At 46.4% G+C, this 27,460-nt stretch overlaps 1 protein-coding gene across 3 annotated transcripts in view; it reads right to left on the bottom strand.

Annotated features, from left to right (window-relative positions):
• The window catches only part of ULK1 (unc-51 like autophagy activating kinase 1), a 100,945-nt gene extending 87,906 nt beyond the window's left edge, over positions 1-13,039 (bottom strand). For 2 of the 3 annotated variants that reach the window (XM_019507057.1, XM_019507056.1), the window contains exons 1-3: positions 12,448-13,036; positions 11,745-11,837; positions 11,597-11,638 (exon numbers count right to left, since the gene is read on the bottom strand). In XM_019507057.1, coding sequence (XP_019362602.1) covers positions 11,597-11,638; positions 11,745-11,837; positions 12,448-12,537 — 225 coding nt within the window. In that variant the 5' untranslated portion in view covers positions 12,538-13,036. Of the gene's footprint in view, positions 1-11,596; positions 11,639-11,744; positions 11,838-12,447 lie in introns of all 3 variants that reach the window. The other variant, XM_019507058.1, reaches the window with a different exon arrangement.
• Positions 13,040-27,460: the final 14,421 nt, after the last annotated feature.

The following is a 27,460-nucleotide window of genomic DNA, read 5'->3' on the forward strand; positions in this document are numbered from 1 at the left end:
GGGGAGGGGAAAAAAAAAAAAAAAAAAAAAAAAAAAAAAAAAAAAAAGAGACCGTCAGTGGCGTACAGGCCCCACTCGCTGCACCAACAAAGAGAGAAGCATACAATATAACTCAGCATGCAAGCTGCGACTTGCAAGAGGGACATGAGGAGCATGGAAGCAAGAGACCGGCTGAACTTGGAAGAATAAGGGGGGCAAAAAAAAAAAAATAAAAAAAAAATAAAGCCACTTAATGTTACCTTGCCAGCACCCTGCAACAACCCTGCAGATGGTTTCTGAACCACCTGGCTTTCTCTCCTTTTGCTGGTATAAAAGTCAGCAGACCTTGGTGTCCTGAACGCCTTGGGAACATACGGTCCGGTTGTCTCTCCACCTCTCCCCAGCACCTGGCTTGGGGTCAAGCTACATGTGGGAGCGACTTCTAGATCATGTCAGGGGAGAAAAGGAAGCTCCCATGTGCTGGCCCTTTTGCTGCTTGAAAAACAAGCAGTTAACTTAGAGGTCCTTTTAATCAACCGAGTGCGTTTAGGAGATGGGCCTGATAACAATGTCTGTTATACCTTTAAACAAGGCAGAAACGTTTCTAAATGGCGTGATTGCTTCAACTTGATTTTTCCCAGCCTCAGAGTTTGAACCGAATGGCCTGCGCTCTTAAAAAAGACCCACAACACCCCACGTTTTATGCAGGATTACTCTGACCCCAGGCAAGTATTTGAACTGAAGCAAGATAAGCAACAATAGACGCATTAACCTGACTAATGGGGGTGCTTATCAATGACCCCCCTGCCCCCAAGTCGCTATAAAGCAGAGAGCTGGAAAAGTATTCACATGACTTCTGCCCTAACGAGTCATACAGCAAGTTCCACTTCTATTCTAAAACACGCGTCACCCAAGCTTCACCCTTCCCCTGCTGAACCCTTGCAACAAAAGGACTCCACAATATTTTTAGTAAATTATAGTACTGAGCAGGAAGGCACAAATTCATTTAGACAGAAGAAACAGGGAGGGGGGGCAGGAAACGCTGTGCTAATTTGCTGGGAGGGTATCACAGACGGTCCGCCACACCCAGAGAGAGGTTAAAGGAAGGGTAGCACAAAGGACCATCCGTGGGAAGGACTTTTGGGATACTGGCCGCACAGCTGGCAAGGCTCCCGCGTGCTAGCAAGCCCATATGAAGCAGGTAGCGTGGCTGCCACCTTCTTCTGGCATAGGCCACATGTGGCAGAAAGAGCCAGGTGGTGTGTGCTGCTGGTGTCTAGACAGCTCATGCATTCGGAGGGGCTCCAAGGCCTTCTGCGGTGTGGAAGGGAGGCAGCGACTGGCACCGTGAAACAGGCACTGCTCATTACCCTGATGCACGACAGACACACTCCAAATGTCCCTTTAAATAAAAGCTGAATAGAAAGCATCTTCTCATAGCCAGACATCAAACTTAAGAGATATTGGGAGCCAGGGCTTTGGTTCTTAAAAAAAAAGTTTTAACTCCACTTCCTTGGTGCCAGATCTTATAGGACAGGGTCAGGACTGAGAGGCACCTGCAGGGACACAAACCACCACCACGGACAGGCTGTGCTTCTACCTCGAACCAAACCCCTGACAAAACACTGTAGGGTCAGGAGAACCAGGATCTCCGCCACCATGCGTTCGGCTTCAGAAATGGGCAAGACAGCACAGCCCAAAAAAACCCCAAAACCCAACAGGGAAAACAATTCACTCGTTTCTAAGTGGATTTTGCGAAGCGAGAGAAAGTGCTTCCATATAAATAGATCCCTAGGCAGCTGTCCTTAGTGTCTGGCTGCGCATCAGCTGGAAAAAAAAACAAAAAACAAAAAAAACAGGCTAAGCAGACTAATGCCCATTTAATTATTGTTTGCAAGATGGCATAATAGCCAGCACAGCCAAATTAAAGCAAGAGGCTGCTGCCTTGCTGGGCTGCCCCAGCTGGCTGACACTTACGGTTCTCCTTAAGGAAACCATCTGTCATTTCCCACCGAATACTAGTCTTTCAAAACTGCCTCTGTTCAAAAAAAAAAAAAAGTACGTTTCCCTTTCCCTTCTTTACAACTCCAGACCATGGTAGCCTGTTTAAGTACCGCAGCCCCATTGAGGAGATACTCCACTACTAGCACAGCGGGTTTCCAAACAGCACTTGAACAAATCCCTTGAGCTGTCAACCACCATGTATGCCTGGTTCAGCAGCTGGACAAAATTTCACAGAATCATAGAAAAGTAGGCCTGGAAAGGACCTTCAGAGGTCATCTTGTCCACCCCCAACCACAGGCAGGATCATCCCTATCCAAACCATCCCATACCAACCCAGTCTAACCCATTAGTAAAAACTACAGTTAGCCCCTGACACAATCAACACTTCCTTATAACATGGTTTCATAGTTGTTAGGGGCTGGAAGGGACCTTCCAGGTCATCGGGGTCCAGCCCCCATGCACGTGGGCAGGAAAGCCTGTTGGGAATCAAATGATCCCAGGAAGATGCTCCAGTCAACATCACAGCTCTTCACAGAAGCCTAGCAGAAAAATAATGCTAATCCCTTAGATCAAGCCTGGGCCTTTCACAGAACAAACCCTCAAGAAAGCTACATCTGAGACACCTCTACAGAGACGAACCACAACAGCAGCCCACACGTGAAGTCTTGACACACCAAGACAGAGGAAACATGGAGCAACTGGGTGTAGAAAAAAACATGGGCCAGAGAGAACTGAAGGCCCCACACTTTCTGGGAAAGGGAAAGCAAGTTGTTTTTTTGCAGGAGCCAGGCACCACCCTGGGAGGCACTTAGATGCCACCTGTACCAAGTGGTACCCCAAGCTGGCCAGTTATTCCAGAGGCATTCATATTTGAGAGCCCACCGTAGAGTCATTATGGCAGCTATGCAAGGAGGCAGGACATTTTATTTAGGGCGAAAAAGCAGCAATGCCCTGCTTCATGGTGCACCTTGCCCCTACTCCAGTTATCGGCTTGCTAGTAAACACGGATTACATCTCAGAAGCTTCTGCAGGCAGTAACTTCAGCATTTGTATACCAGAATACTGCCCCACTCAGACAAGAGCACATTTAAAATTGGACTGAAAGCCCTTCCTTAAAAGGGTAATTCTGTGATGACAGAAGCTAAAGAGAGCCCATTTGCTTCTCTCTATTGATGCCACTTTGCTCAAGTTATAGGATGAACATTAAGGGACTGGCACCTTACATCTCTGACCAGTCATTCATATTGGTGCAGAACACTACCAGGTCAGACTGGGACTGACCAGTCTTGTACCGGCCTAAATGGCTACACAAGATACAGCAGTAGCAGAAAACCCAGGTGGCCTGACACTAGTATTGGTCAGCTTCTCCCACTTGTCCTTCCTTTGTACCAAAATGGCTCACCGGCAGACACACAAGGGCATAGTCAAAGGTGAACAAAGCCCTCTGCACGGGAGGTCTGTTTTTACATATCACAAACAAACAAAGCCTTATTAGTAACACTCCTTAAGGCTTTTGACTCACAAACTTGAAGACTTAAGTAGTTTAATCCGCTCTGTTACGGAAGCTATTTGGAAGCTCTACAGGAAACAGATGTCCCAACTCACTGGATTGTCCGTGGGAAGTGACTGGGTGACTACCTGGCATCTTATCTTTGATGCCTTTTTTACTCCACACTTGGTTTAAAAGCAGAAAACAAATGCATGTGATGTCATAGAAAATAAAGGGTATTAGATGGTGCAAAGAGCAAAATAAAGACTCTCAGAAAAAGTCAAGACCTTCACAGAAGACAGCTGTCAGAAGCCAGAGGATGATATAGCCTTATATCTGCAACCATTTACCAAAGAATGAGATGGAAGGGGTCATGCTCTTAGTAGGTCATGGCTGATTTTTTCTACCTGTGTCATAGAGGCCATCGTGTGCCAACTAAAATTTTAAAACAAAAAGCAAAGGTTAGCCTGAAAGCCTCCCATTAGATTAATAACCAAGTTGCTGGCAACGTAGCTAGTAAGTAGGCATCAAAACAGTTTTGTGAAAACAGTCTATTGTGAAAACAGTTTATGTTCCAGCCTTTCCCTCATGCATGGTGCAAATTTCCCACTGCAGGACCTCATGGGAAATGGATGTGTGCTGGCAAGAAGGTCTTTCTTCCCTGGCACAGTAAAATGGTTTGCTAAATAAATTCTCCCCCAACTTTAAATACAGCATCTTTCATTCCCTACAAGTGATGCTTAATGTCCAGTTGATCTCTAGGACACTAGCTCAGCTGACCCAATTCCTCTTCTCCTGATGTTAACTCACCAACTGGCTTCACGGCAGCTGGGTGATCTAGCTATCCAGACCAAATGTTTCTGCCTAGAGATATTCATGATGCTGGATTCAATTTTCATCAGCTCTCTTGAAGCCATTTTCATTATGAAACAATCAGGGAAAGACACTGAAAACATCTAGTATATCTGAAGTGGTGGTGTTAAGCTTAAAGGCAGTACTCAACGCCCGCCTACTGTACCTTGAGACATCTCACAGCGAAAACATTTTCCAAGCCTAAACACAAATTCTCTGGAGAGAACTCTTACTTGGATTTGGTTTTATAGTCTTATCATTAAGAGTTCCTAAACACACACAAAAAAAAAAGTAGAATATTCAAAAAAGGGTTTTTTCACACAGCCTGTTATGTTTAATTCCATGATGCACAAGTACCTCGCAAAAAGATGCGTTTTGAAGACTGCAACTTTCATACTTCTTTAATTTTCCACTTTATTTGGAAAAAAGAAAGCGATATATAGATATATACACTATAAAAAAAACCCACTTTCAGGGTAGGGGGGTGGCACACGATAATAACAATAAAAACAGGTTCTGTCTTTAAGATAAAGGCTCTTCTCTTTTTTAGTCCATGTTGAAAGAGGCAGAAACCAGTCAGCTTCCTTCCCACTCATGGGCTTTGCTGAATACAGCTCCTCTGAGTATTAAGATTCACTTTTGCAGTGCTTTTTTCCTCATCGCATGTTCCTGTCATAGGGTCCAATCCAATCCACTGAACAAAGAAGAATCTTCCCCCTGATTTGATTGGGTTGTTGACTAGACCATCAAAATATAACTATGCTACAGGAAGCCATACAGCATCTACATATTTTCTTACATCAGTATAAACATAGATCCAATTTCACCCAGTTACTTTTGGCAGTCATTTCCCGTAGAAGCAAATTAAACAGGTTTTAGTGAATAACAAGATGACACCCTTCTCATATCTCCACTACCTCCACTTCACTATCTAGTGGGCTTTTTTGGTGGGCTGGAGAGGTGGCTCTTCCACCAAACCAAAAGGCCGAAGTCAAACAATATGAAAAATTTCTAACCACCTTTTATTCTAGATCCAGCAATTTCTACTTCGGGGTCTGTCTCCTTATCCTCCAAGCCACAATAGGCACCTGAGCCTCCAGAGATCGGAGGTTTTTTCCCCACTGCCACGAGGACAGAGGGACTAAGCAATATGCACTGAGATTTATACCATAGAGAGCTGTCTGCCCTCTAACTCTCAATTGCCCTATCCCACCCACCAAGACCAAGTGTTTACAGTCAAACCACAGGGAACTCAGTGGAAATTTTCATAATGAAAATGCTGACAGATTTTAACTGCAGCACCTCTGCAGTAACTAGAGCTCTGCCGTCCAATTCAAAACACAACCATGTGCCAGTTTCCAATTACTCCTGGGAAACAACCCCTAATCTTTCCCATTATAGTCCAAATACCACTGCCTTTTTCACGTGGATGCTTCAGAGATGATGCACTTTCCATGCCAGCAGCTCTTCTGTAATGTGGGAATCATGTCATGTCCAAGGCCCCATAACGTAACTCTAGGAGCATGGTGAGTAAAGGAGTGGTCACAACTAGAATTGTGAGGAGGCCACTCCTAAAAATACCACTTCACAATTCAGAGGTCTATTTTTAGTGGACATATTGGCTAGAAGTCTTCTTAGTCCTCAAGAGAGTGTAGTTAACTAAGAGAACTAGTATTGTTTGCAGGCCCCATGAGATAAAAATCAATCCACATGCTATAGTCCCGTAACAGGAGTAATTACAATGCAATGGCCTCAGTCTTGTTCCACAAAACCATGGAAGCTTTACCTAGATTTTCAGCATTAAATCTTCAGTGACCAAGTGCACACCTGCTGATATACACATCAGGAATTTACCCTGTTAGGAGCCCTAGCACAGGCATAAAGCATATTCCTTGGCAATTCAGACAGGCAACGTGATGCCCGCTCACAAGGCAATATGCCAACTTCACTTAGGAAAAGAATCAGAGGAGGATTTGAAGTGGCAGCCTGAATGACTTGAGGAGGGCCATCTCCCAACCACAGACTGTCTCCTTAGTGATCTCACATGCCATATTGGAGTCCTGTCTCCAAAAACACAACTGCCAAGAAGAAGTCACACCCACAGAGCAGAAGACCTGGTGTTAACTGGCACATGAGGCTGCCAGGCACAGTGGTGGCACCACAGCAGGTATCAGAGTTGTCCAACATCATGAAGGATCCCATAAGCAGCGCAACAGGAACAAGAGGGCAAACCCAAGGACAATCAATCACAGTGCACAAGCTTCAGAAGTCCTTAAGCTGGGGAGGGGTGCAGAAAGAGGGGGTGATAACATACATCAGATGCAGGCAACCAGTGACAGTAGCTCACTGGATCACCTCCTCTCAGCAAAGCACAAACCTAAGGCTCCTGTGCTGATCTTGGATTCGCAGCTTTTAATCCCACCAAATTATGAGTTGTTTCTGCCTAGCAAGAGGACTCCAGGAGAGGAGGTAGTTCTTCATGGGCTCCGGTCCTTCAGATACTGCATTCAGTTAGTGATCGACCAGACCCGGGACCTCCTCTTATAGCTTGCCATTCTGCTATTCTGCACCCTGTTAAACATGCCTGAAGGGAAAGCAAGGCTCTCTGGACTCCAGGGACATCAGCCCGCTGACAAAGCAGTTTGCTACCTTTCCATCAGCTCCAGTGATGCCATGTCCTTGCTTCCCCAGAAGCTAGTCGAACAAATATGCACTTGACAAGCTCTAAGGAAGTCACATAAGACAGTGTTTCTGCTCAAACTGAGTTATCAAGTGATGGCCGCTTTTACTGTGAAGTGCCTGGCACTGCTGCGATGGATTTACCAGATCACTGAAAATTATAACAACAACTCACCCTTGCTGAAGCCAGTCCCCTCTGTGGAGTAACAGTATGACTGTGTGCATGTCCTGCATGAGCCTAACACGCCGTGTTTCTATAGCTCAAACGTCCCAGCTTGAGGGACACCCCAGCACGCCAAGAGCAAAAGATGCACACATACCCCCCTACTCCACAGCTGCCACTACCAGGCAAGAAGGTCACCACCCAGGTCTTACTACAATGCACAACAAAAAGGGAGAAGAGTAGGCAAAGCAGAGCAAATGCTTTTCTATAAAAGGACTGGTGAGTTGTTCATGTCCCAGACCACCGGGCAACAGCAGGACCCCATAAACACCTTAAAATCCCCATCTCTAGATCAGTGGCTCACAAACTTTTTTTTTCCCCCCCTGCAGACCACTTGAAAATTGCTGAGGGTCTCGGCAGACCACGTACGAAACTTCTTTTTGTTCTGCAAATCAAAGCACACAACTCATATTTTAATATCAGTAGTCTTAAGTTTCTAATGCGATGAATGTGCCTGTTTTTTTGAGAACAGATCTGGGAAATTGGGTGTAATGTTTTTCAGCTTTACCCTTAGGTCACCTTTCTGCGGACCACCTGAATGGGGTTCGCGGACCAGAGGTGGTCTGTGGACCAGTTTGAGAACCTCTTCTCTAGATGAACCTCGCCTCCTGGCCTAAACTGACAGCCCCTCCAACCCCCTTTCAAAAGATGCTCAAGACCATTGTTTCCCAGAGTAACTCTTAAGGAAGACCTCCATAATACAATGAGCAGATTGGCCCTGTGCACTAGAAACCAGATGCGCCACACTCCATTGCTATTTAAAAAAAAAAAAAAGCAGCAGTAATCCATATGACCCCAAAAGATCAAGGAGACAAAGGGCCACGCACTGTCCTTTCTGAAAGAACTGCTTGATGGCCCTGCATGGCTCCAGCACCATATTACCCGAGGGCTAGTGTCATACCCCCTTGACCGGTTTCTCTCTAAAAAGGTAGCACTGGATTTGTGATCACTCACTGACAACCTCCATACAGCAAACAACCCCCCACTGACTTATCCATTGTTTGCCGGTCTGGGGATAAGTCTGCTGCACAGCTCTGCATTGTATGTGCTCGCAGACTTGTATGTTTAAGGCAAAACCTGATTGCATCTTCTTAGATTGGGGGTGCCCCATTGCACTCCTGACACCACGCTGATAACATGGATACATGAGCCTAGAACAGGGCATTTGTGAGACCATTCGGAGGCAGAAGCTGTTGTTAGATACTTCCCTCTAGCCCCCAGAAAGGTCAGACACTGCCCCATCAGCATTACTGTATTAAGGGTCTTGCCACTCTGTCGCTCTTGATGACCCAGCACCACAGAGCTGTGTGCAACAAGAGAAAACAGCAGTTTTCTGGGGTAAATAACGGAAGTAAGCCACATAAATGTCACAGCTACAACACTCCAGCTGGAATAACTCAACGTTTTATTACATAATGAATCAAGCATTATGTCAGGACTTGTTTTCACAGACTTTAACTTCATGGGGGTGGAAAGAAACCCACCCCAACATACAGAGAATAGCAGCTTTGGGTGCATTCAGTGGTTTACCCACACTGATTCTGTCAGCTATTTCCCTGTGTGTTAAAAGAAAAGAAGGTAAAAAAAAAAAAGAGGCAAAGAGAAAACAAAACACACTGCAACAATGCAACATAAATTTTTTTTTTTAAGCCCACAAAGCAGCACAAAGATAAGCTAAAACTATTTATAGCATCATAGTAACAATGAGATTCAACACTCAGGACAAAGTCTTGCCAGTTTTATGAGGCATGAAAAATAAAAGGCCCAGTGGATTGCAACTAGCTGTTTTCAAGGGGAAACAGAAATGAAGCAACCCAGTTTCCTCTTAGAAAAGACAGGCCCAAAAGGAAATCCTCTGTTCTAAAAGAGGTGAAATGAAATGGGTACTTCCCACCCAAATGCGGGTTGAGTTCTTTAGTGGTCTCTCTTTCCAAGCTTATTTTACTTCAACAAATCCTACACATTCTGCACTTGGACACACCTGATGTGTGCACAAGTCAGGGTTTTGGCCTATGGGGTACCCTCCATCAGAGGCGCTGAAATGCTTAGTTAGCCCTGCAGCATGGCTCCCGGCTAGGCCAATCCTTCCAAATTGAGTTAAGAAGGTTAGCCGCCCCCCCCCAGGTCAAAGGAGGGTCTTTGGCAAAGCGGAGCACTGAATCCAGACTTAACTCAAGTCCTACACCTTAGCCACAGCATCCGTCAACTCCTCTTCCATTCCAGTGCAATGGGAGTTCACTGCAGTGTCTTTCAAGAGCTCTGCCATGCCAATTATGAAACTCTTCGTTTAGCAGAAATTTATTTTGAACTACCCCTTCTCTCGTGCCCCTCCTAGGGAGGAGGAACGCCAATGCTAAACCTAGAGTTTGCTTCCCTCTCTCTGTACCTGTCAGCAGTTTCAAATGCAGGTTTGCTGACTGAGAGGTTTCAGAGGAAGTGCTTTAGGGGCAGGAAGAACAGACTTTCAAAATGCAGAGAACCCACAAGCTCAGGTCCCACTTGCAAAGGGGTAGGGTGCGCCTACATGTGCTATCAGGACTTGTGGACAGAGGTGATCTCTTTTATAAGATCAACAAGATTTTTTTTTTTTTTTTTTGCAAAAAATCTTTAAGTTGCAAGCTTTGGGGCACAAACACCCTTCATCAAGCATCAGAGAAAAGACTGTAAAAGTTCTCCTGGGTAGAAATGAAAGTTCATATTTCATAGGCTTTCATAGATGGGTCAATAGATGGAAAAAGCTCTGTGGGCAGCAGTTCTTAGCAGGTAAGGAGTCTCAGCTCTCCAGTGAGGCCGTGATGATGAAAATAACCTTAGACAAAGGCTGCTACATGTGCTATTAATTCAAAGTAAGCTTACTGTGCAGCAAAAAATACTGCGCAGTAAGCCTACCCGGGAGCACATCTACACATGGTCCCTCTTGGGAGCAGCATGGTCTGTGCATGCCCATAGCTGCATCTTGAGAGACAGGGGGTGGCTATGCAACCCTACAGCTCTGCACCCATCCCCGCATCCTGTAACCAGGTTTACACCCAGACAGGTGTGTACACCAAGGCACAGGTCTGCAGCCTAACCTTCCTCCCAGCTCCCCCACCAAGTCAGAAAAAAAAATATGCTCATCTGCCTTTAAAAGAATCTGGCACAGAAAGCCTGGCTTCCTGACTACTTTACCCAAAATAACTCTCTCCTCTGCAGCATGCAGCCCCGGGACCCTCGGGATGCCCGGTGGGTACTGTAGTCCTGCCTGCAAAGCGCAGGAATGGCGAGCTAGCGCCAGGGTGCAGCACCCAAGACTGCATCCCCCAGAAGGCACTGCTGGCAGCCCGTACAGACCAGCCGGGATCTCGTCCCCCCCAACCCATGACGAAAAGGGCTGCTTGAACCAATCAGGGAGGGCAGGAGGAATGTCAACAAACAAGGAGCCTTGGAGGCCATGTGATACCACAGACAGAGCAGTAAAACCCAGATAAGCAACAAAAACAACCCTGGGGTGTTAGGTGGCATGACAAGGCAGACAGCGACCCACAAAGCTGTCAGGCTGCTAGAAGAAGCCAGCAGTATGTCTACACTGACTAGGCTCACAAAAGGATGCCATTTTATAGCTGCGAGCCCACTGCCACCAAAAACACCACCGGCAAAACAGGCAAAAAAACCCCCAAAACTTGCCCCAGGAGCAGTTAGACAGCCAGAGTGGCTCTTTATTATAAAGTCCATGCAAAACTTCACTGGATAAAAACTGAAAACAGTCCCTTAAGGTCAAGACTTGCATTGCTATAGGGCGATCTTTAAAACTGACCTTGTAAAAAAATAACCCCCCGCCTTCTCCCTCTCCCCCCGCAGGAAAACCACAGCCAGCTAAAAATACAGGTCTGTTGCAACGGGTTACCACACACTGAAACCCACAGGGACCCAGATAAAGTGTAAATAAAAATCTCCGCCGAGTGGCAGGTAACAAAAGTCAGATATTTTTATAGCCGGGGTAGGTAAACTACAAACTATTGTACGATTAAGAGGAGGGAACGCATCTGTGCAGGCATCCCAACCTGAACTACTAGCAGTGTACACAAGTCCTCCTTTATTGATCACTGCTAATAATGCTACAAGACACCAATCCGGCCACCCCAAACTGCACTGCACCCAGGGGAGTTAGCAAAGCAGAGTCCCCCCGCCAGAAGTCAGGAGAGTTTTGTGGGCTAGGATACAATTACATGCAAGGTCTTGCTCAGACACACTCATACATTCCTCTAGCATATAAAGGGGGACTCTTCCCAAAAACCATGTAGTACAACATCTGTTAAAAGTGCAAGCACCACCCTTTTTAGCTCACCTCCCAGCCCCAACTCAAAAACATGAACCCTATTTAGATGCATTACCTGAAAGTCATACAAGGCAACGATGTTTTCATGTTTCAGCTCCTAGGGGAAAAAAAACCGCAAGAGGGGAAATGATGAGCCAGGAACAAGAGAGGATCCCTAGCAAAAATTCAGAGGGTGGTTATGAAACACCTGGTGCTGCATTTACCTTAAGGATTTTGATTTCCTTCCCCAACAGAGTTTGCGACTTTGCAAGGTTTTTCTTGTTAATACATTTCACGGCTACTTCCACCTCAGGCTTCTGAAAGTTAAACATTTACGTAAAAACAAATAAGCAAAGTATACATTTCACTCTTCAGTCCCTTTCCCAGGTTACGATTATGCCCAACATAAGGGTCACCCGGCGCATACTTGACATCCGCAACCCACCACCTAGACTTGCTCGGACTTGCCCTTTCCCGAATGACGCTTGTCAGCTCCGAAAAGACAAACAAAACAAATAAAAACCACAACCTCCAAGGTCTGGATTTGGGTTACTACTTTACACAACAGTGATCCTCTTATGGGAGCAAATAAAGGCCTCCTTGGCAGCAGGGCTTTAACGAAGAAAAGCCCAACGAGGGGCCAGCTTGCTCCTATTCAGCAGCCCCAGACAAAAACCCGGTGACCTCTCAAGACATTGGTTTCAAAGTAAAGAGGCTCCGGGCCCAATTTCGGCCTGGAGGACAGGCGACCCGTGGGACGCCGGTGTACGAGGGGTTCGCCACTGCATCCCGGCGCTGGCTTTTCAGCCCCGCTTTCCTCTGGGAGACCCTGGGGGCACCCCAGGGCGAACCCCAGTGGCTCCGCAACTCTCCAGGGAGTCGGGCGAGCGCCGCCGGGACGTGCCCCCGGCACGGGACCTCACTCACCTCCTTGTGCCGGCCTTTGAAGACCACGGCGAAGGCGCCGTGCCCCACCAGGTCCTTCCTGCTGAACTCAAACTTGCCCACGGTCTCCATGGCTGGGCGCGGCGCGGGCAGCGAAGCGTCCTGGGTGGGCGGCAGGATGCGGCCCGCAGCAGGGGTAGGGGGGCAGGCGCAAAGGAGACCCCGGCCCCCCCCTCCTGGAGCCGGATCAGGAGCTGGCGCCCCGCTGGAACAGCTGCCTGCTCCGCATCTGGCGGGCGGCGCACATCTGGCAGGAGGCTCCCAGCCGCTCCGCTTGCCTTTTCCTGGAGGACGGGCGGGACGCGGGCATCCTCAGCAGGGAAGGAGCCGGCTCCCTGGCTAACAGGCCTCCTGCCCCATCCTTTGAGGGAGCTCCCTGCGCGCCCCCAGCCGAGTCCCCCGTCCAAAAATAACCGACTTCCACCTTAAGCACTAGTCCACCTTAAATAAGGCGCCTTAAGCCCCTGGAACACGGGGGGGGGAGGGCGCGGGGCGCTGCGCGGCGACGCGATGCGGGAGCCGGCGCCGCACACAAAGCTCTGCGGGCTCCCGACGCAGGACGGCGAGCGCTGGCGCAGGCGCACTGGGAGGCGGCTCCAGCCTAGGGCTGAGCTGACACATTTAAAGGCGCAGCCCTGCCGACTCTGAATCACCCCTCCCGGGGCGCGCGCGGCCCCGCGCCAGGGGCGCCCGCCCCTGCGCCCAGCACCCGCACAGCCTTCCGCGGGCACTTCGTCTTTGCCCAAAACGTGCCGGGGGGAGAAAGCCCAACGCTGCTCTGGGCGCTTGAGCAGCCTGCCCCACTTGCCTCCAGCTCCCACCCGCCTTGGGGGAGGCTGAGCTGAGGTGTCTGGGGGGAAATCTGGGACATTTACCACCCTCCTCCTGGGAGACTTTCCCTCATCTCTCACTGAAACTCCCACCCGGCCTTCGGGACAGCGGATCTCTTTTTGGGGGGAAATCTGGGATATTTAGTATAGCATAGTACGGAAATCTGGGCTGTTTACCATCCTCTTCCTGGGGAATTTTCCCCTCATCCCTCACTAAAACTCCCACCCAGCCTTTGGGACCGCTGATTTCTTTTTTGGGGAAATCTGGGATATGTAATGTAATGTAATATGTAAATCTGGGATATTTACCACCCTCCCCCTGAGGAATTTTCCCCTCATCTCTCACTAAAACTCCCAACCAGCCTTTGGGACCGCTAATCTCTTTTTTGGGTATATGTGGGACAAAAGGAAATCTTTCCTGCCAGGTGCAGGGGGCTGGACCTGATGAGCTCCCGAGGTCCCGTCCAGCCTTGCAATCTATGAATCTACGAAATGCAAAAATCTAAAACTCTTGGTTCACAGATGATACCTGTTATTAGATCAACTAAGACATCGCCAAAAATAAACCTTTCTGCAAGCTTTCGGGCTCGCGCGCCCTTCCTCAGGCTCAGGAAAAATTAAAGATGCTAAAAAGTCCCCATAGGTAGAAAATAAACTTCACTTTTGCACTTATAAAATGAAGTTTATAAAATGAAGTTTATTTTCTACCTCACTTCTTGCACTTATAAAATGAAGTTTATAGAGGAGACTAGACTGTCACCTTGCTGGGGTCACCTGACCCCCCATTGTCTTTTCAGCTTGGTGCAGGGGGCTGGACCGATGATCTTCTGAGGTCCCTTCTGGCCTTACAGTCTGTGAAAATGAAGTTTATTTTCTACCTCACTTTGCACACATAAAATGAAGTTTATAAAATGAAGTTTATTTTCTACCTACAGGGACTTTTTACCATCTTTAATTTTCCCTGAGCCTGAGGAAGGGCACGTGAGCCCAAAAGCTTGCAGAAAAAGATCTTTTTTGTTTGTGATTTCTTAATTGGTCTAATAGCAGGTATCATCTCTGAACCAAGAGTTGTATACTTTTGCATTTCTTTTTGTCTCAGACCAACACAGTGACCAAATACGTCCCAGATTTACCCAAAAGAGATCAGCTGTCTCAAAGGCTGGGTGGGAGTTTTAGTAAGAGATGAGGGAAAGTCCCCCAGGAGGAGGGTGGTAAAGCGCTGGAAGGGGCTACCAGAGAGGTGGTGGGCTCTCTCCACCCTTGGAGGTTGCTGGCAGACAAAGCCTTGTCTGCGATGATCTAGCTGGGGCTGGGGCTGGGGCTGGGGCTGGTCCTGCTTGGAGCAGGGGGTTGGATTAGACCCCCTGAGGTCCCCTCCAATCCTTATTTTCTATGTTTCAGTAGCAGGAGGTGGGCAAGTAGCCCTTGCCAAGCAGGCGGAAAATTTCCAACCGTTTTGAGCTTTTTTTTGAATTTCCCCTCTCAAAACATCTTCTGAAGCCGGGAAAAATGGTAAAAAACCAGCCTAATTCCAAGGGGAAGGGGAACATTGATCCTTCCCCAAATGGAATCAGCTGGAGGACTGAGGCCCTTCCCTGCCTGTGAAACAGCGGTGAGTTCAGGTGCTCTGCTTCTCCACTCGCCAGCTCAAGGCACGACTGCCTCCAACACTGCCAGTCCCAACCACTTGCCTGTTTTCGCCTACCTGGGAACAAATATGGGTCACCTGCATACACAGCATAAATCTTGGTTAAACTGCTTTCCTGTGCTGCCTCCTTCAGCCCCACTGCCTGCTTTGTAATGGAAGCGTACCCCGCTTAGCTGTGTCCTAACCAGAAGAGTCAGTTTTGGACATTACTGCAGCCCCAACCGGAGCCAGAAGTAAAGCAAGCCGCTGTCAGAGCTCCTTGAAAGTGATGGTAGCTGGCGAGCTCCTCCGCACTCTCCCCTCTTCCTTTGGGACTTCTGATAGCAACCCTCCAAAAGCCTTCAAAAGGGAGGGAGCTAATCAGGACTAGCACTGACATCACTGTGTGCTTAAATCGGTGCTGTTTGTATTCGGTCCAGATAAGTGCATACCCCTTTTGCAGTCCCAAAGCCGTGCACTCAGATGAAGTATGTGAATAATCAAGCCTTCATTAACCATCGTATGCATATTCCCAGCACAATCCCACTGAAGAGTCCTGAACGCCATTCTGGAGTGCCAGGTATACATCCCACAAGCACTGCTTTCAATATGGCGTTGTGAGACGAGCTAGTGTGGAGGGATGCAGTAATACACTATTAAGAACTGCATTAGGAGCAATGAAGTAAAAAAAATTGCACGAGGTTGAGATTTCAGCATTTTTTTTTGGAGACAAGATGGCGATGTGACGGTGCATTGGGATATCGTGTGAGCACAGGTCTTAGGATGCCGTGTGAATGGCAGACATGTCGCTGAGTGCTCTCAGCCCTGGGATGCTGAATATCATCATTGATAGTCACTGGATACAGCAGAAGTTGCGAGCACGCAGTACCTCCCAGCACTGGGCCTTGTGTGACACAAAGGTACTCTTTATACGCAGATGACTTTGATAAAGCATGCGGCCTGAAGTGAGGAGACATTATCTTCCTGCTGTACTGCACGAGATAATTCAGATCCCTCCTTGTGCTTAAAATCATTGCTGCAAAGTGGGGGCATGTGGCAAGGCCAGGTACAAAAGCAGAAGCTGATCATAAATTATAACTTGCATTTCGTGACTTCTAGTATTGTTACTAAATGTTTAATGGGAAATTACAAGGTGGATCAGGATACTCTTTTAAATGTAAGCTTCGTAATGATTCACCCTCTGAAACCCTTTCAACCAGAACAATGCCAACAAGCTCTGGTGATGTCAGTGTTGCCAAACGAAAACATTAAAAAAAAAATCCTGAGATTAGGTTAAATATAACAAAGTTCGGGTTCTTTTTATTTACTTTCTTGTTTTGGATCCTACAGGGTGCCCTTGCTTCACAGTGTCAAGCTTTTCCCTACAACCGGTGAGGTCTAGAAACTTACTTTAAAAGCCTCAGAGTCTCATGCAGCCTCTTGATGGCAAGCAGCTAGGTTTGAACAAAATCAGCTCACAATAAGATGGTGAGATTTGGCCAGCGATACAGAGAGGCGTTTTTAAACTCACCATTGAAAGAGGTACTTTGGACACAGAACAAAGCAATTGTTGCACAGCAGCGCCGTGCAAAATTATAAGATAGGGAGCAAAGAAAAATGCTCAGTTAGCTACTACCTGGATAATTTGAAGGTTGGTAAAGTATAATTGCCCACACTGGAAATTAGCCAAGACATCCTGGTTAACAAGTCTGCACTGGCAAGAAATGTGGTAGGATCCCCTGTGACCACAGTTGGGTAGATCTTCCATTTTTATGTCTCATGGCAAAGACATATGCAATTACATTATAAAGAAAATGAGGAAGTTTATGCCAGCACGATATAAAAGCTGACATGAAATATAATAGTCTTCTTTTGCTGGTGCTTTTGAAAGAAATTTTAGTTTAATTGAGCTCTCTTTCAGTCCTAATATGTAAAGACTAAGATTCATTAGGCTGCTTCCTCTTAGACGGTAGCGATTTCAGGGTTGCACTTGAATTGCAGTGACCCTCACAGGCCTTTCTAAGGACTAGGATCCTGTTTTGCCAGGCACTGCACACAACTGAGACAAGATCCATGTTGACAGCACAGGCCAATCTTTTTAGCAGATGTACCACAAATTAAGCCCCACTCCCTTCCTGGATACCAATTCTGATCCCCTTCCCTTCTCAATTTGCTGCATACCTGATCTGCTGCTCTGCTTTCTGCCCTCCATACTCTGGTGCATACCATGCAAAGAAACTACCTGTGCTACTTGCAACAGGAATGCGGCAGGTTGGCCACCCTTGTAGGACACTGCTAAAAATGACCTGCTTAAGGATTACCTGAGAAACAGGAGCAAGCATACTGCTTAAAAACTGACCCAAGGATGCTAAGCAAAGAGTAATGATAAAAGCAGTTTAACACATTGTGAAATCTCTATGGGAAAGAATCGTTCCTTAGAGATCTGGGAAGGGGGAAGAACTTGTTAGCTAAAGGTGTGCTTTTTCAAAGCACTCGGCTCTGGTCTCCTGTGGAAATCCACCATGTAAGAGCTGGGTATTATCAGATCTGTTACTGCAGAGACTGTAGTGGGACCAGAGCTTGGCCAACATGGAGTGCATTTGAAAATTCACCCCACCATCTCCATGTTTGTAAGTAATATAAACTGGCAAGAAAAATGCCTACTAAGTGTATGCTAATGCACAGTTCTCACTCAGGAAAGGGCAGAAAAAGCAAAGTTACCAGCACAAAAGCTTACAAATGAAGCTTCCTTGGAAGAGCTTTCTGACAGCGTCACTCACACACACCGGACACAGAGGTCCCCTGAGACCCCTTAGTGGAATAATCTTTTAATACCACTATTTTCCACTAGCAGTTCAGTTTGCAAGATACCATTACACTGATAGGGAGAGTCCATACCTTGCACTCCAGGAATTTAGGTTGCGTCCAATTATTCTCTCTTCTGAATACAAGTTTTTATTAGGCATACATTAACATGGCACTGGGTCATTTCCATTCACGGAGATTGGAACATCTCACCCTGAACTAATGGCACAGAACACTTTAGGCTAAAGGCACCTGATATTCCTCAATTTGTTAAGCACACTCACAAATCAATGAGTGATGTAATGGATGAAAGCTGGAAAATATGTCTGAGAAGCATACCTAGCAACTCGCGTGACACTATGCTCATTCTTTTGCATGAACACAGAGCACAGCAACAACAGACTCCCCACTCTCTACCAAATATATACACATTTTGCCCCAAGGGAGGGCATGAGACTGATTTTAAACCCATTCCTCAATGCACCTCTGAAAGGTGCGCCTACACTGCCATGATGAGCAGGAAGAAACTGTAAAGCGCAGGAGGCTATTGCTTCTTATAACCAAACCGTTTTGCTTACTTTCTTTATCTCCATCATCACGATACGAGAGGGGCTTAACAGCTCACAAATGGAGAGCTGAAGCTTTGCAGTGCGTTGTCATTGAAGAATCAACGAGAAGGACAACAGCGCTTTTCAAAGAAGTTGGGCACCCTTTGGTTCTTCCACTGGAGCACTCTGCTTCTGAAGTCAAACCCTGTGAGACAGAGCAGAGGTCCTACGGACACACTTATGTATTTTTTTTAGTTTAAAAAACAGGTTTCTTAAAGTAAGATTTAACTTGCAAGGAAAAAAAAATATCAGTCCTTCTGGAAAAAGGGAAGAGTTGCACTAAAACACAGTCAAAAGAAAGAATAAACTTAAGACATTGCGAGTGGACAGAATATTGAAGAGGAGCGTGTAAAGCAATTAGGTCTAAAGAAAATGGCTGGTGCAGCATTAGACTGCGTACATAGAAATGTCACATCAGAGAGCAAGGTGGTCCTTGAGTTTCATTTATGGCACCTGAGCCACTTGAATCTGTAATCCTGCTCAGGGCTTGCCACCAGAAAATGCAGATGATCTAGAAAGAGGTCAGGGAGAAGCAACAAGAATGATATGGGGCGGCTTGATTTACGATTGCAGCAGTATGAATAGCGGGCACTGTATGTGTGAATATACACTCATTCAAAAACTAGTTTAGATTCAACCACATTAAAACCGTTACAGGCCCACCTTCAACAAACAACCTAGACGTTGAGCTTTCCCAGCATGAATACCTGTGCAAAGACTGAACGTTGGAGTAGTGGACAAACTAATAAGGAAGAAAGCAAACAGACAAATAAGCAGAGGTTGGCGGGGCATTAGTTAGCAGTGCGAAGACTGCATGTCTGGATACTGTAAATACCAAGGAGGAAATGAAATGAGTGTATTAGGTAGAAAGGAAATATTAACTAGCAGTTATGAGATAAAAGGCTGAATGTAACAGACAGCTTCCCGAAAACAAAATGTGCTAATCTTGTCCATGGTAGGCATCCATGACCAGGTTAGATCCTGATCCTAAGTTACTATAAGGTGAAAACCAGACTTCAGTCCAATTATGCTGGGTTTCAGTCAGGGTAGCCATGCTCAGAAGAGTGCCTTTTACATTTTTCATGGAGAATTCGAACCAGCCATTTCACCCCTACCCCAGGAAACACCTTACTCTAATGCTTGCTACAGTGAGATACGCTGTTTCTCCAGTATTTGTTCATGAGACCCGTGTACATAACACGTCAGAATTCCTGCAAAATGCCTTTATCTTAAACACACCAGGCTCAATCCTCCACCAGCTTTTGGTCCGTGTGGTGCCAGGAACCTCAGGAAAGCAAGAAATAATTTCCCACAGTCAGGACACATGTAACTGAATCCAAAAGTCCTCCCCCCGCAGTATCTCATTTGAAACTTAGGATAAACAGGACTCAGGATCAGAGTATTTGAATCATGGCTGTAGCAGTGCAGATAACTGATGATTACCAGGTACTGATTGTTCTAATAGCAGTGAAGGAGTTGTAATCCACAGTACTCTTTACATACAAAAGAGAAGGACGCGCTTTCTGTGTGCTTCCACTGCACTGCCATAATACGCCGTGGATTTATTTATGTCGTTGGGCTCTCTATTGATTAATGCTGTTGGGAGATTTAACCAACAAATCAATTACCCTGCCAGGGCAGACCCGAGCTGTACGATTTCCCCCATCTCCATTGAGTAGATTTAAACCCTATGAATTATTGAAGGCAGCACTTTTATGTACTGAGCGAGGTGTCCTGGCAAGGGGATTCAGGAGTTCCTCTTGCATTTTAATGTCAGATGCATGCCAACTGCTGACAGACGGCTCCAGGCACTGTAGCCTTGCTTGGTGTTCAAAACAGTCAACGCTCGCATCAAGGGCCATTAGCTAACCTGCTTGTCACACTGCTGATTATATTAAAATGAGATCTTACTGATAAACAGGAGAGACGGTGCAAAGCTGTTGCTGCAAGCAGTGAACTTTCTGGCTAATCTGAGGCAAAATGGTGCTGAAATGAATGCTATTTCTCTTCGCATCCCTGTGGACTTCCCAATGGGAGGCAAACACACCTGCCCTATCAGATCTTGATAACGCACCTGTCCTTAATAGCAGCCACCTGTCTTTGTAACAGGGATGCTCAAAACTGCTGGCCAATCAGCACAGTAAAGGCCTGTCCATAGTCAGAGGTCAGGTTTTGTCCCCTCCCCTCTCCCCAAGCCAAGCTGCTGGGTAAATGCAGGGGGACTACAAGAGATCCTGGGGCTCACGCCTTTATTTAAGCCTACTGCAGTCAATGGGACACTTTCTGTTGGTTCCAGACAGCTTTGGCTCAAACTCTTGGTACGGAAAGTCCCACTCCAGCTCTTCCTCCAGCCTGTGACCTGTGTGTTTTGGAGGGGGTGGTTACAGGCTGCATCCAGCTTAAAATACATGGTAGCCTCATGGTGGGGTGACAACTTTCCATAGGGTCCACCATATGCTAGACCTAAGAGGTCATGAGGAGGGCTACTCACCCCACAGATCAGGGCAGAACAAACCCTGTGGAGAGAGACAGTGTGACTCATTCCCAGAGACTGTGTCTAATGATCATTCGCTACCACTGGCAGATCACGGCCAAAAGCAGATCCTCAGCCCACAGGAGCGCTTTGCAGAGGAGTTTGGGTGGACCACGAAACCACATCTCTTTCCTGCAGTTCTGGTGGCTGCTAAAAAGTGATCCTGAGACATAGGTCTCCATAAATGCTGGAGAAGCATCCAGCTTTTCATACCAAACTTTACCAAACTTTACCAAAGTGGACAGCATTCAGAGAAGAGCAGCTAGAAGGATGAGATGCCCAGAAAGCATGACACTGAGGAAAGATTGTGAGAAATGGGATGATGCAGTTTAGAGCAGACGGAGGAGAGGTTTGGTAAGCATCTGAAGAGCTGAGGCCTGCTCCTTTTTAAAAAAGAGGACTGTCAGATACCTGAGACGGATGTTTTAAACAGATAAACCCATTCGGAGCATTATGCATGCCATGCCTTTGCCCCTGGAAGGAGGCAGGGACAGCTGTGGCCACAGACAACTCTCGGTGCTTAGGAGCACAGTGACAGCTGGCTTTCTTTTCAGCTTTCAAGGTCATCTACATACTTGGCTGGCTGCATGCTTTTCTCCCTTGTTTGCTTGAAAGGGCACAGAGAAGTGTCAGGAAATGCCAGCTAATAAAATGCAAGACTTCTCCCGTACCCTGGCCAAGTCACTCAGAGATTTCTACACTTTGTCTCACATTTATCTGAGGCAGGGATCAAGACCATGCTACACTCACTGGTGAGTGGTTACTCACCAAAGTCGCCTCGCCCCGTGTCAATGGGAATAAAGGTTCTGCCTTCACGCCGAGTTGTGCCCTAACGTTACCACCAAGCGAGACCTGTCAGACATGAGCCTCCTTCCTTGTGGAGTTAAGGAGTTGTTAGAAGTAATTCCCAGGTGTGCTTAGGCTGTTGGGCTGATACTAAAGCCTCCCTCACCCTAAGCATCAGTGGTCCCAGTTTGTTTTTCCTTCACTGGGCTCCCGCAGCCTTCTGTACTAAAAGTCAAAAGAATCCGCGACGTATCCCAAGGGCCTGGTTTTAAGAAATACTGAGCATCTGAAGCTCATCCTGAGATGCTATAGGTACATACTCTTCTGCAAGATTAGGTCCCCAAATGACCTGAGCATGGACCTGGGTCCCCAGCTCTTATCCTTGCAGCTCTCCAGGAGAGGATGGCTTATAAAACTGTAATAAAGCACAAAGATATTTGCAGTAAATCATCCCCACCACTGCCATTTAGAGTAGTGGTTCTGCTGGGCTTGGGGACTATTAAAAAATAGTCTGCTGGAGACTATTAAAAAATACGTCAGCTGCCTTCAGGGAGCTCGTAAGTCAGAGCTATCCCTACTTTCCATGTAAGCACATTTCTAAGAAGGGTGGAAAACAGTCAGCATGGCAAAGATGGCTGGCAAGAGGAGGGACAGCATCAGGAAAGGGATTATTTATTGTGGACGAGCTTTGCTGATGAGGCTGAGCTCTCCTAGGCAGTGGAACAGCTTCCATGGGTGGAAGCCCGAGAATACAGTCTTACTGCAAGACAATCTACTAGGAACAAATGAAATGTGCTCCCCAGTTCCTGTAGAGCAAGCTCACAGGCCTTCCTGTTGTGACAAGCACGCTTCTCAAGCCAAAGAAATGCTGCCAAAAAATCTCTATTGAGTCCAGTTTGAATTTTTGAATTAATTCCCCTCTCTATGTTCATTGCCCCATGAATATTCTAGCAAACAACGTCCTGGCTCACATGACGCGCTGTAAATAACTAGTGGAGATTAGTCACTGTAAATTCAGGATTGAATTTATTACTGGGATTGTTTACCCAGAGAAGAAATTTGGGAAAGGCACTTGGTTGGGACTCAGGACATCTCTGCCACAGACTCCCTGTGTGACCTTGGGCAGGTCACATAAGGCCAGACTTTTTAAAAGTATTAAAGGGCTTAACTCACACTGCTTTTGCCTTTTCTCTCATTTATATAGCGAGTTCCCCAGCCATGGAGCGTCTCTTACCTACACGTGTAGAGCACACAGCACAATGAGGCTCCGCTTTTGACATGGTCCTATAGTACACATGACAAATCTGAGTTATGCGCCTCGAATCAGGGAGCAGAAACATGGCACATGAGCTATATATACCTAACATGTGGCCTTAATTCCCAGTCCAACAAGTTGCAGATTGAGATTTATTGGCAAACAATCTCTAATCACTAATAAGGTTAAGAAAATAATCTCCTTGAAATGAAGAGAAGAGACTGTTTTCACTGCACGCGGCATTTGTTAAGAATACAGGGCGGTCGTAGCTATTGCCAGTTCTGGCGCTCTCAAGGGGCAGTACAAACAGCACTAATGGTTCAGCTAATTAGACAGGTTAACCCTAATGTCTCCCAACAGAGGACTTTGTTTTTATTGACACTGCACAATGTTACTCGATGCAGTCAAGTTAATGGATTTCCAGACATTTGGAAGACACCGGGACTGGCAGAACAGGTTTGGAAGATCATTCTGGATTCTGTGAACTGTGGCTATTTTCTGTGAGTCACTTGAAGTTTTAGTCAAACATTCTGTGACTCGCATTAAACTAAACTAACAAAGACCAGAGGGGGAAAAAACCCTCGTTTGGCTGATGTGGGATCACAAGGGTCAGTTTAAAATTAACATGGCCGGTTACAGTGAACTTGAGCATCCTCATCCTTCATGGTGATGAATTCCACAGGAAGACGCTTGCCTACTCCTTGCGTGGGGGTTTACGTAATTACGATGTGATCTTTTCTTTTTCCTGCTTCAGAGCTTAATTGCAAACACATGCAGACACACGCAACCTTAAAGCAGAAGAACAAGGCAAAAACAAAAACTCCTGAATGCTATGGTATTTTTATGTAGCGGCATGCCAGATGATCCAGAAACCCCTTACAAATGCTCACGCGCTTAATTAAACTCACCAGAACAGTGAGTGAAGGTAATCATGACATTAAATGTTTCCAGGGTCCTGCCCTACATGAAATGGGTACTAAAGTGCTGCAACTTTAGGCCCAGATTTTGCAAAAATAAAAACAAAAGCAAACAACTCCCCCCTTCCCTCTCTCCCCCCGCACACGTTTAACTTTCCATCCCCAAACAGTCTTTAAGGCCCTTGTGCTGGGCACTAGACAGGAATGCGATTAAGGCAGCAGCCCGGGATTTAGGAAATCTGGAGTCCATTCCATGCTCTGCTACAGATTTCCTGGGTGGTAATTAGGAGCACAGGGAAATTGAGCGGTGTAACTATTCCAGTATAATTATGCTGGCACAATTCTTACTGTGGGCAAGCCTTTAGTCTTGCAATTTGCTGTCTTGTAAAGTAGACATCATACCGTGGCCCTATCTCAAAGGGGTGTGGTGAGGAGATACACTGCAGCCACCTACAATGAACAGCTGATTCGTGAATGCTCCTCAATCCCAGCGAAGATTCGAGTCAACCTCAGACATCCATGGGGGAATAAAAGGAGAGAAGCTGCTTTGCTCCCTTCTGTGCAGCATTCTGGTTTTCAGTACAGGCATACCTCGGCGATATTGCGGGTTTGGTTCCAGACCACCGCAACAAAGCGAATATTGCAATAAAGCGAGTCACATGAATTTTTTGGTTTCCCAGTGCATATAAAAGTTATGTTTACACTGTACTGTAGTCTATTAAGTGCGCAATAGCATTATGTCTAAAAAAACAATGTACATACTTTAATTAAAAAATACTTTATTGCTAAAAAATGCTAACCATCATCTGAGCCTTCAGTGAGTCGTAATCTTTTTGCTGGTGGAGGGTCTAGCCTCAATTTGTAAAAAACGCAATATCTGCGAAGCGCAATAAAGCGAAGCGCAATGAAACGAGGTATGCCTGTATTTCACGGCCACCAGCTCCTGGTTTGAATGTTTTGCAGATCAAGAGACACCAGCGATGTGATGATACCTACCGTTCAGACTATCACATGCCTTTCTGTTTAACTGACCACGAACACCCACTAAAATCCAACAAAATATTAGGGAAAAATATTCCGGAAAGCTGGGTGTGAGATGAGAAAAACATGACCACAGAGGGATACAGCTAAAATTGCAGAAAATGGAGGGGTAAACACTGAAATGACTCATTTGAAGAGGTTGTGGGAGATGGGTTTGGTTTGATTTGATTTTGAAATGATAAACTTTGCATGCAGTTCATCGGACTGGGATGCCTCGATTGAACTGTCCTCGTTTGTGTTAGAAAAACTGGATTCTTCCTTACATACAACCTTAACCTCCCAGAATAATATAAAATCTTCCACTCAGAGGACTCCAAACACTTTACAATTACCAGTTCATTATGACGAGGAGGCACTATTCTGATCGGCTCGTGAGACCTTCTGTATAATCCAGGCCATGGCATTTTACCCAGTAACACCACATTGAACCCAATAATGTTGGCTTTAAATCAACACTGGGGCTTTTTCTACAAGACCTCCACGTAACAGAGAATTCACCATATTCCTTACATTAAAAAAACAAAACCCAAACTTCACATTACACCCCTGTGAGGTAAATGTGGTTATTCGTTTGCCATTGGATAAATTAAGACAGAGAGGGTAGATAGCTGTTCTGCTATCACAAAGCGAGTCAGTGGCAAAGGTAAGAAGCAGACCCAAGAGTCCTGTGGCTTAGTCCTGGGCTTTTTTAAAACAAATGGCAACAACGAAGGGGTCTTAGCATAGAGTAGAAACCATACAGGAGGGAGACAGAAGCCAAGATATCCCTCCAAGGCTTATTTAATGGAGTTTCTTCCCCCTGAGGAGCTCATGGAGGCAGATTTGTGGGGTGGGCTTGGAGTTCACTGCGAAGTCCTTCTGCGCTCTCTCCCCTGAACCATACTCCCACTGGTTAGCCACCCACAGACCACGGTAAATGCTGAAAGCTCCTGCCATAATACCTACGTCCATGCTGCTCTTAGCAACATTCATTTGGGGGCATGTCAGCCATCGCTGGAAGGGGCATGCTGGAGAGCAGAGGCGAATCTCCACTTCCTTTTCTCTATCATTTTTTTCCTCCTTCCTTCCCAAAAGATAAACACAGACATAGGAAGCCAGAAAACATTGGACTACGGTGTGAGGAATTTGGATGCCAGCTCATTCATCAGAGCAGTGTCTCAGCTGGTATAAATGGTCCTAGCCAGACGATCGTACACCTGTTTAGACAACAGCTCTCAGGCTCGGGTAGAGATCCAGCTTCAAAGGGATGCTACAGGGATTACCTGTGTATTTTCTGCGTTAGATGTCACGGGCAAATTTGTAAGGCCACAATGCAAAAGGCTAATTGTGCTGGGTAAGATGTATCATTACATAACGCCCAGTAATTTTATTCCTATGAAACGTACATGGACCAAGTCATTACCTGGGATCAGGATAAATGTCCCTTCCAAGATGCATGCTCAGTTTCTCTAGTCTCTTGTGCCCTCCTCTCATTCATGCCATTGCCTATAAATGAGAGAAGGAGGGAGACGAGGTCCCTGTAATGATGACATTTAATTTCCATTAATTCAGTGGCCCACAGAGGTTTGCTCGGTGTATGTTTCATTGCAATGGGGATTTTTTACCTTTTATAACTGAACCCTGGCTACCCACGCAAGCAGGAGAACTACGCTTACAACCAACATGACACCGTCAACAACACAAAGAACAACTCGGTTAACGCCAGCTCTGCTATTCAAATTGAGACCTGCAACACACGCCACGCCCAGAAGCATCAATTAAATTAATCGCTAACTGAATTCATGATGGACCTGCCAGGGTGGTTTAACATTAATCAGTTTGGCAGGCTGAGCACATGCAGAGACTTGAGCAAATTACACCTCGCTATAATGATATAAGTGCACTCGGCCTACACCAGTCACAGAGCCCAGTTAAGTTGCAATTTCCATGCGCAGTATAGACCAGCTCACTGCTGGCTCACATGTTTTAGACATTTGCATCGACTTAGCACTCACAAGCATGAAGGACTTTGAGATCAGGCCTTTCACGCGCTGACTTTATAGGAAAGGAATTCTGATGTCTTATGCAATGTATTGTAATGTCATGCCGCAAAGCACACGCACGCTTCCTACAGCACGCAGGAAGCATACCAACCTCTCTCACGTAATCGGCATGACATCATCCATTTCAAGGCAGGGCTTTTACGGAGTACTGCAGAAGTGGTTAATTATTTAGTATTTCTGCTAATGCTCATGAAGTGCCATGCAATATTCAGCAGCCAGGCTTGCAACAATGGCATTTCTCTAGCAGGTCCTTGCCAGCTATTCGGTTGTTCTGGCCTCAAGCTTTATCTACACTAGACAGGTTTTGCTTAAATACCCGATGGTTGCTGATAGTTGGGGATGGTCCTGCTTTGATGGTCCTGATCTAGTTGGGGATGGTCCTGCTTTGAGCAAGGGGTTGGACAAGGTGTGACCTCCTGAGGTCCCGTCCAACCTGTATTTTCTGTGATTCAAGTGCAGAGCCAAGGGCAGAGGTCTACCTGCTGTCTGCAGTGCTCTTGCCTTTTACTCTGTGATGGTGCAGCCGGTGTGAGAATAACGGCATGATAGCC

The sequence above is a fragment of the Gavialis gangeticus genome, unplaced genomic scaffold (assembly GCF_001723915.1).
Source record: "Gavialis gangeticus isolate Ggan-Ray unplaced genomic scaffold, GavGan_comp1, whole genome shotgun sequence".
NCBI classification, from domain to species: Eukaryota; Metazoa; Chordata; order Crocodylia; family Gavialidae; genus Gavialis; species Gavialis gangeticus.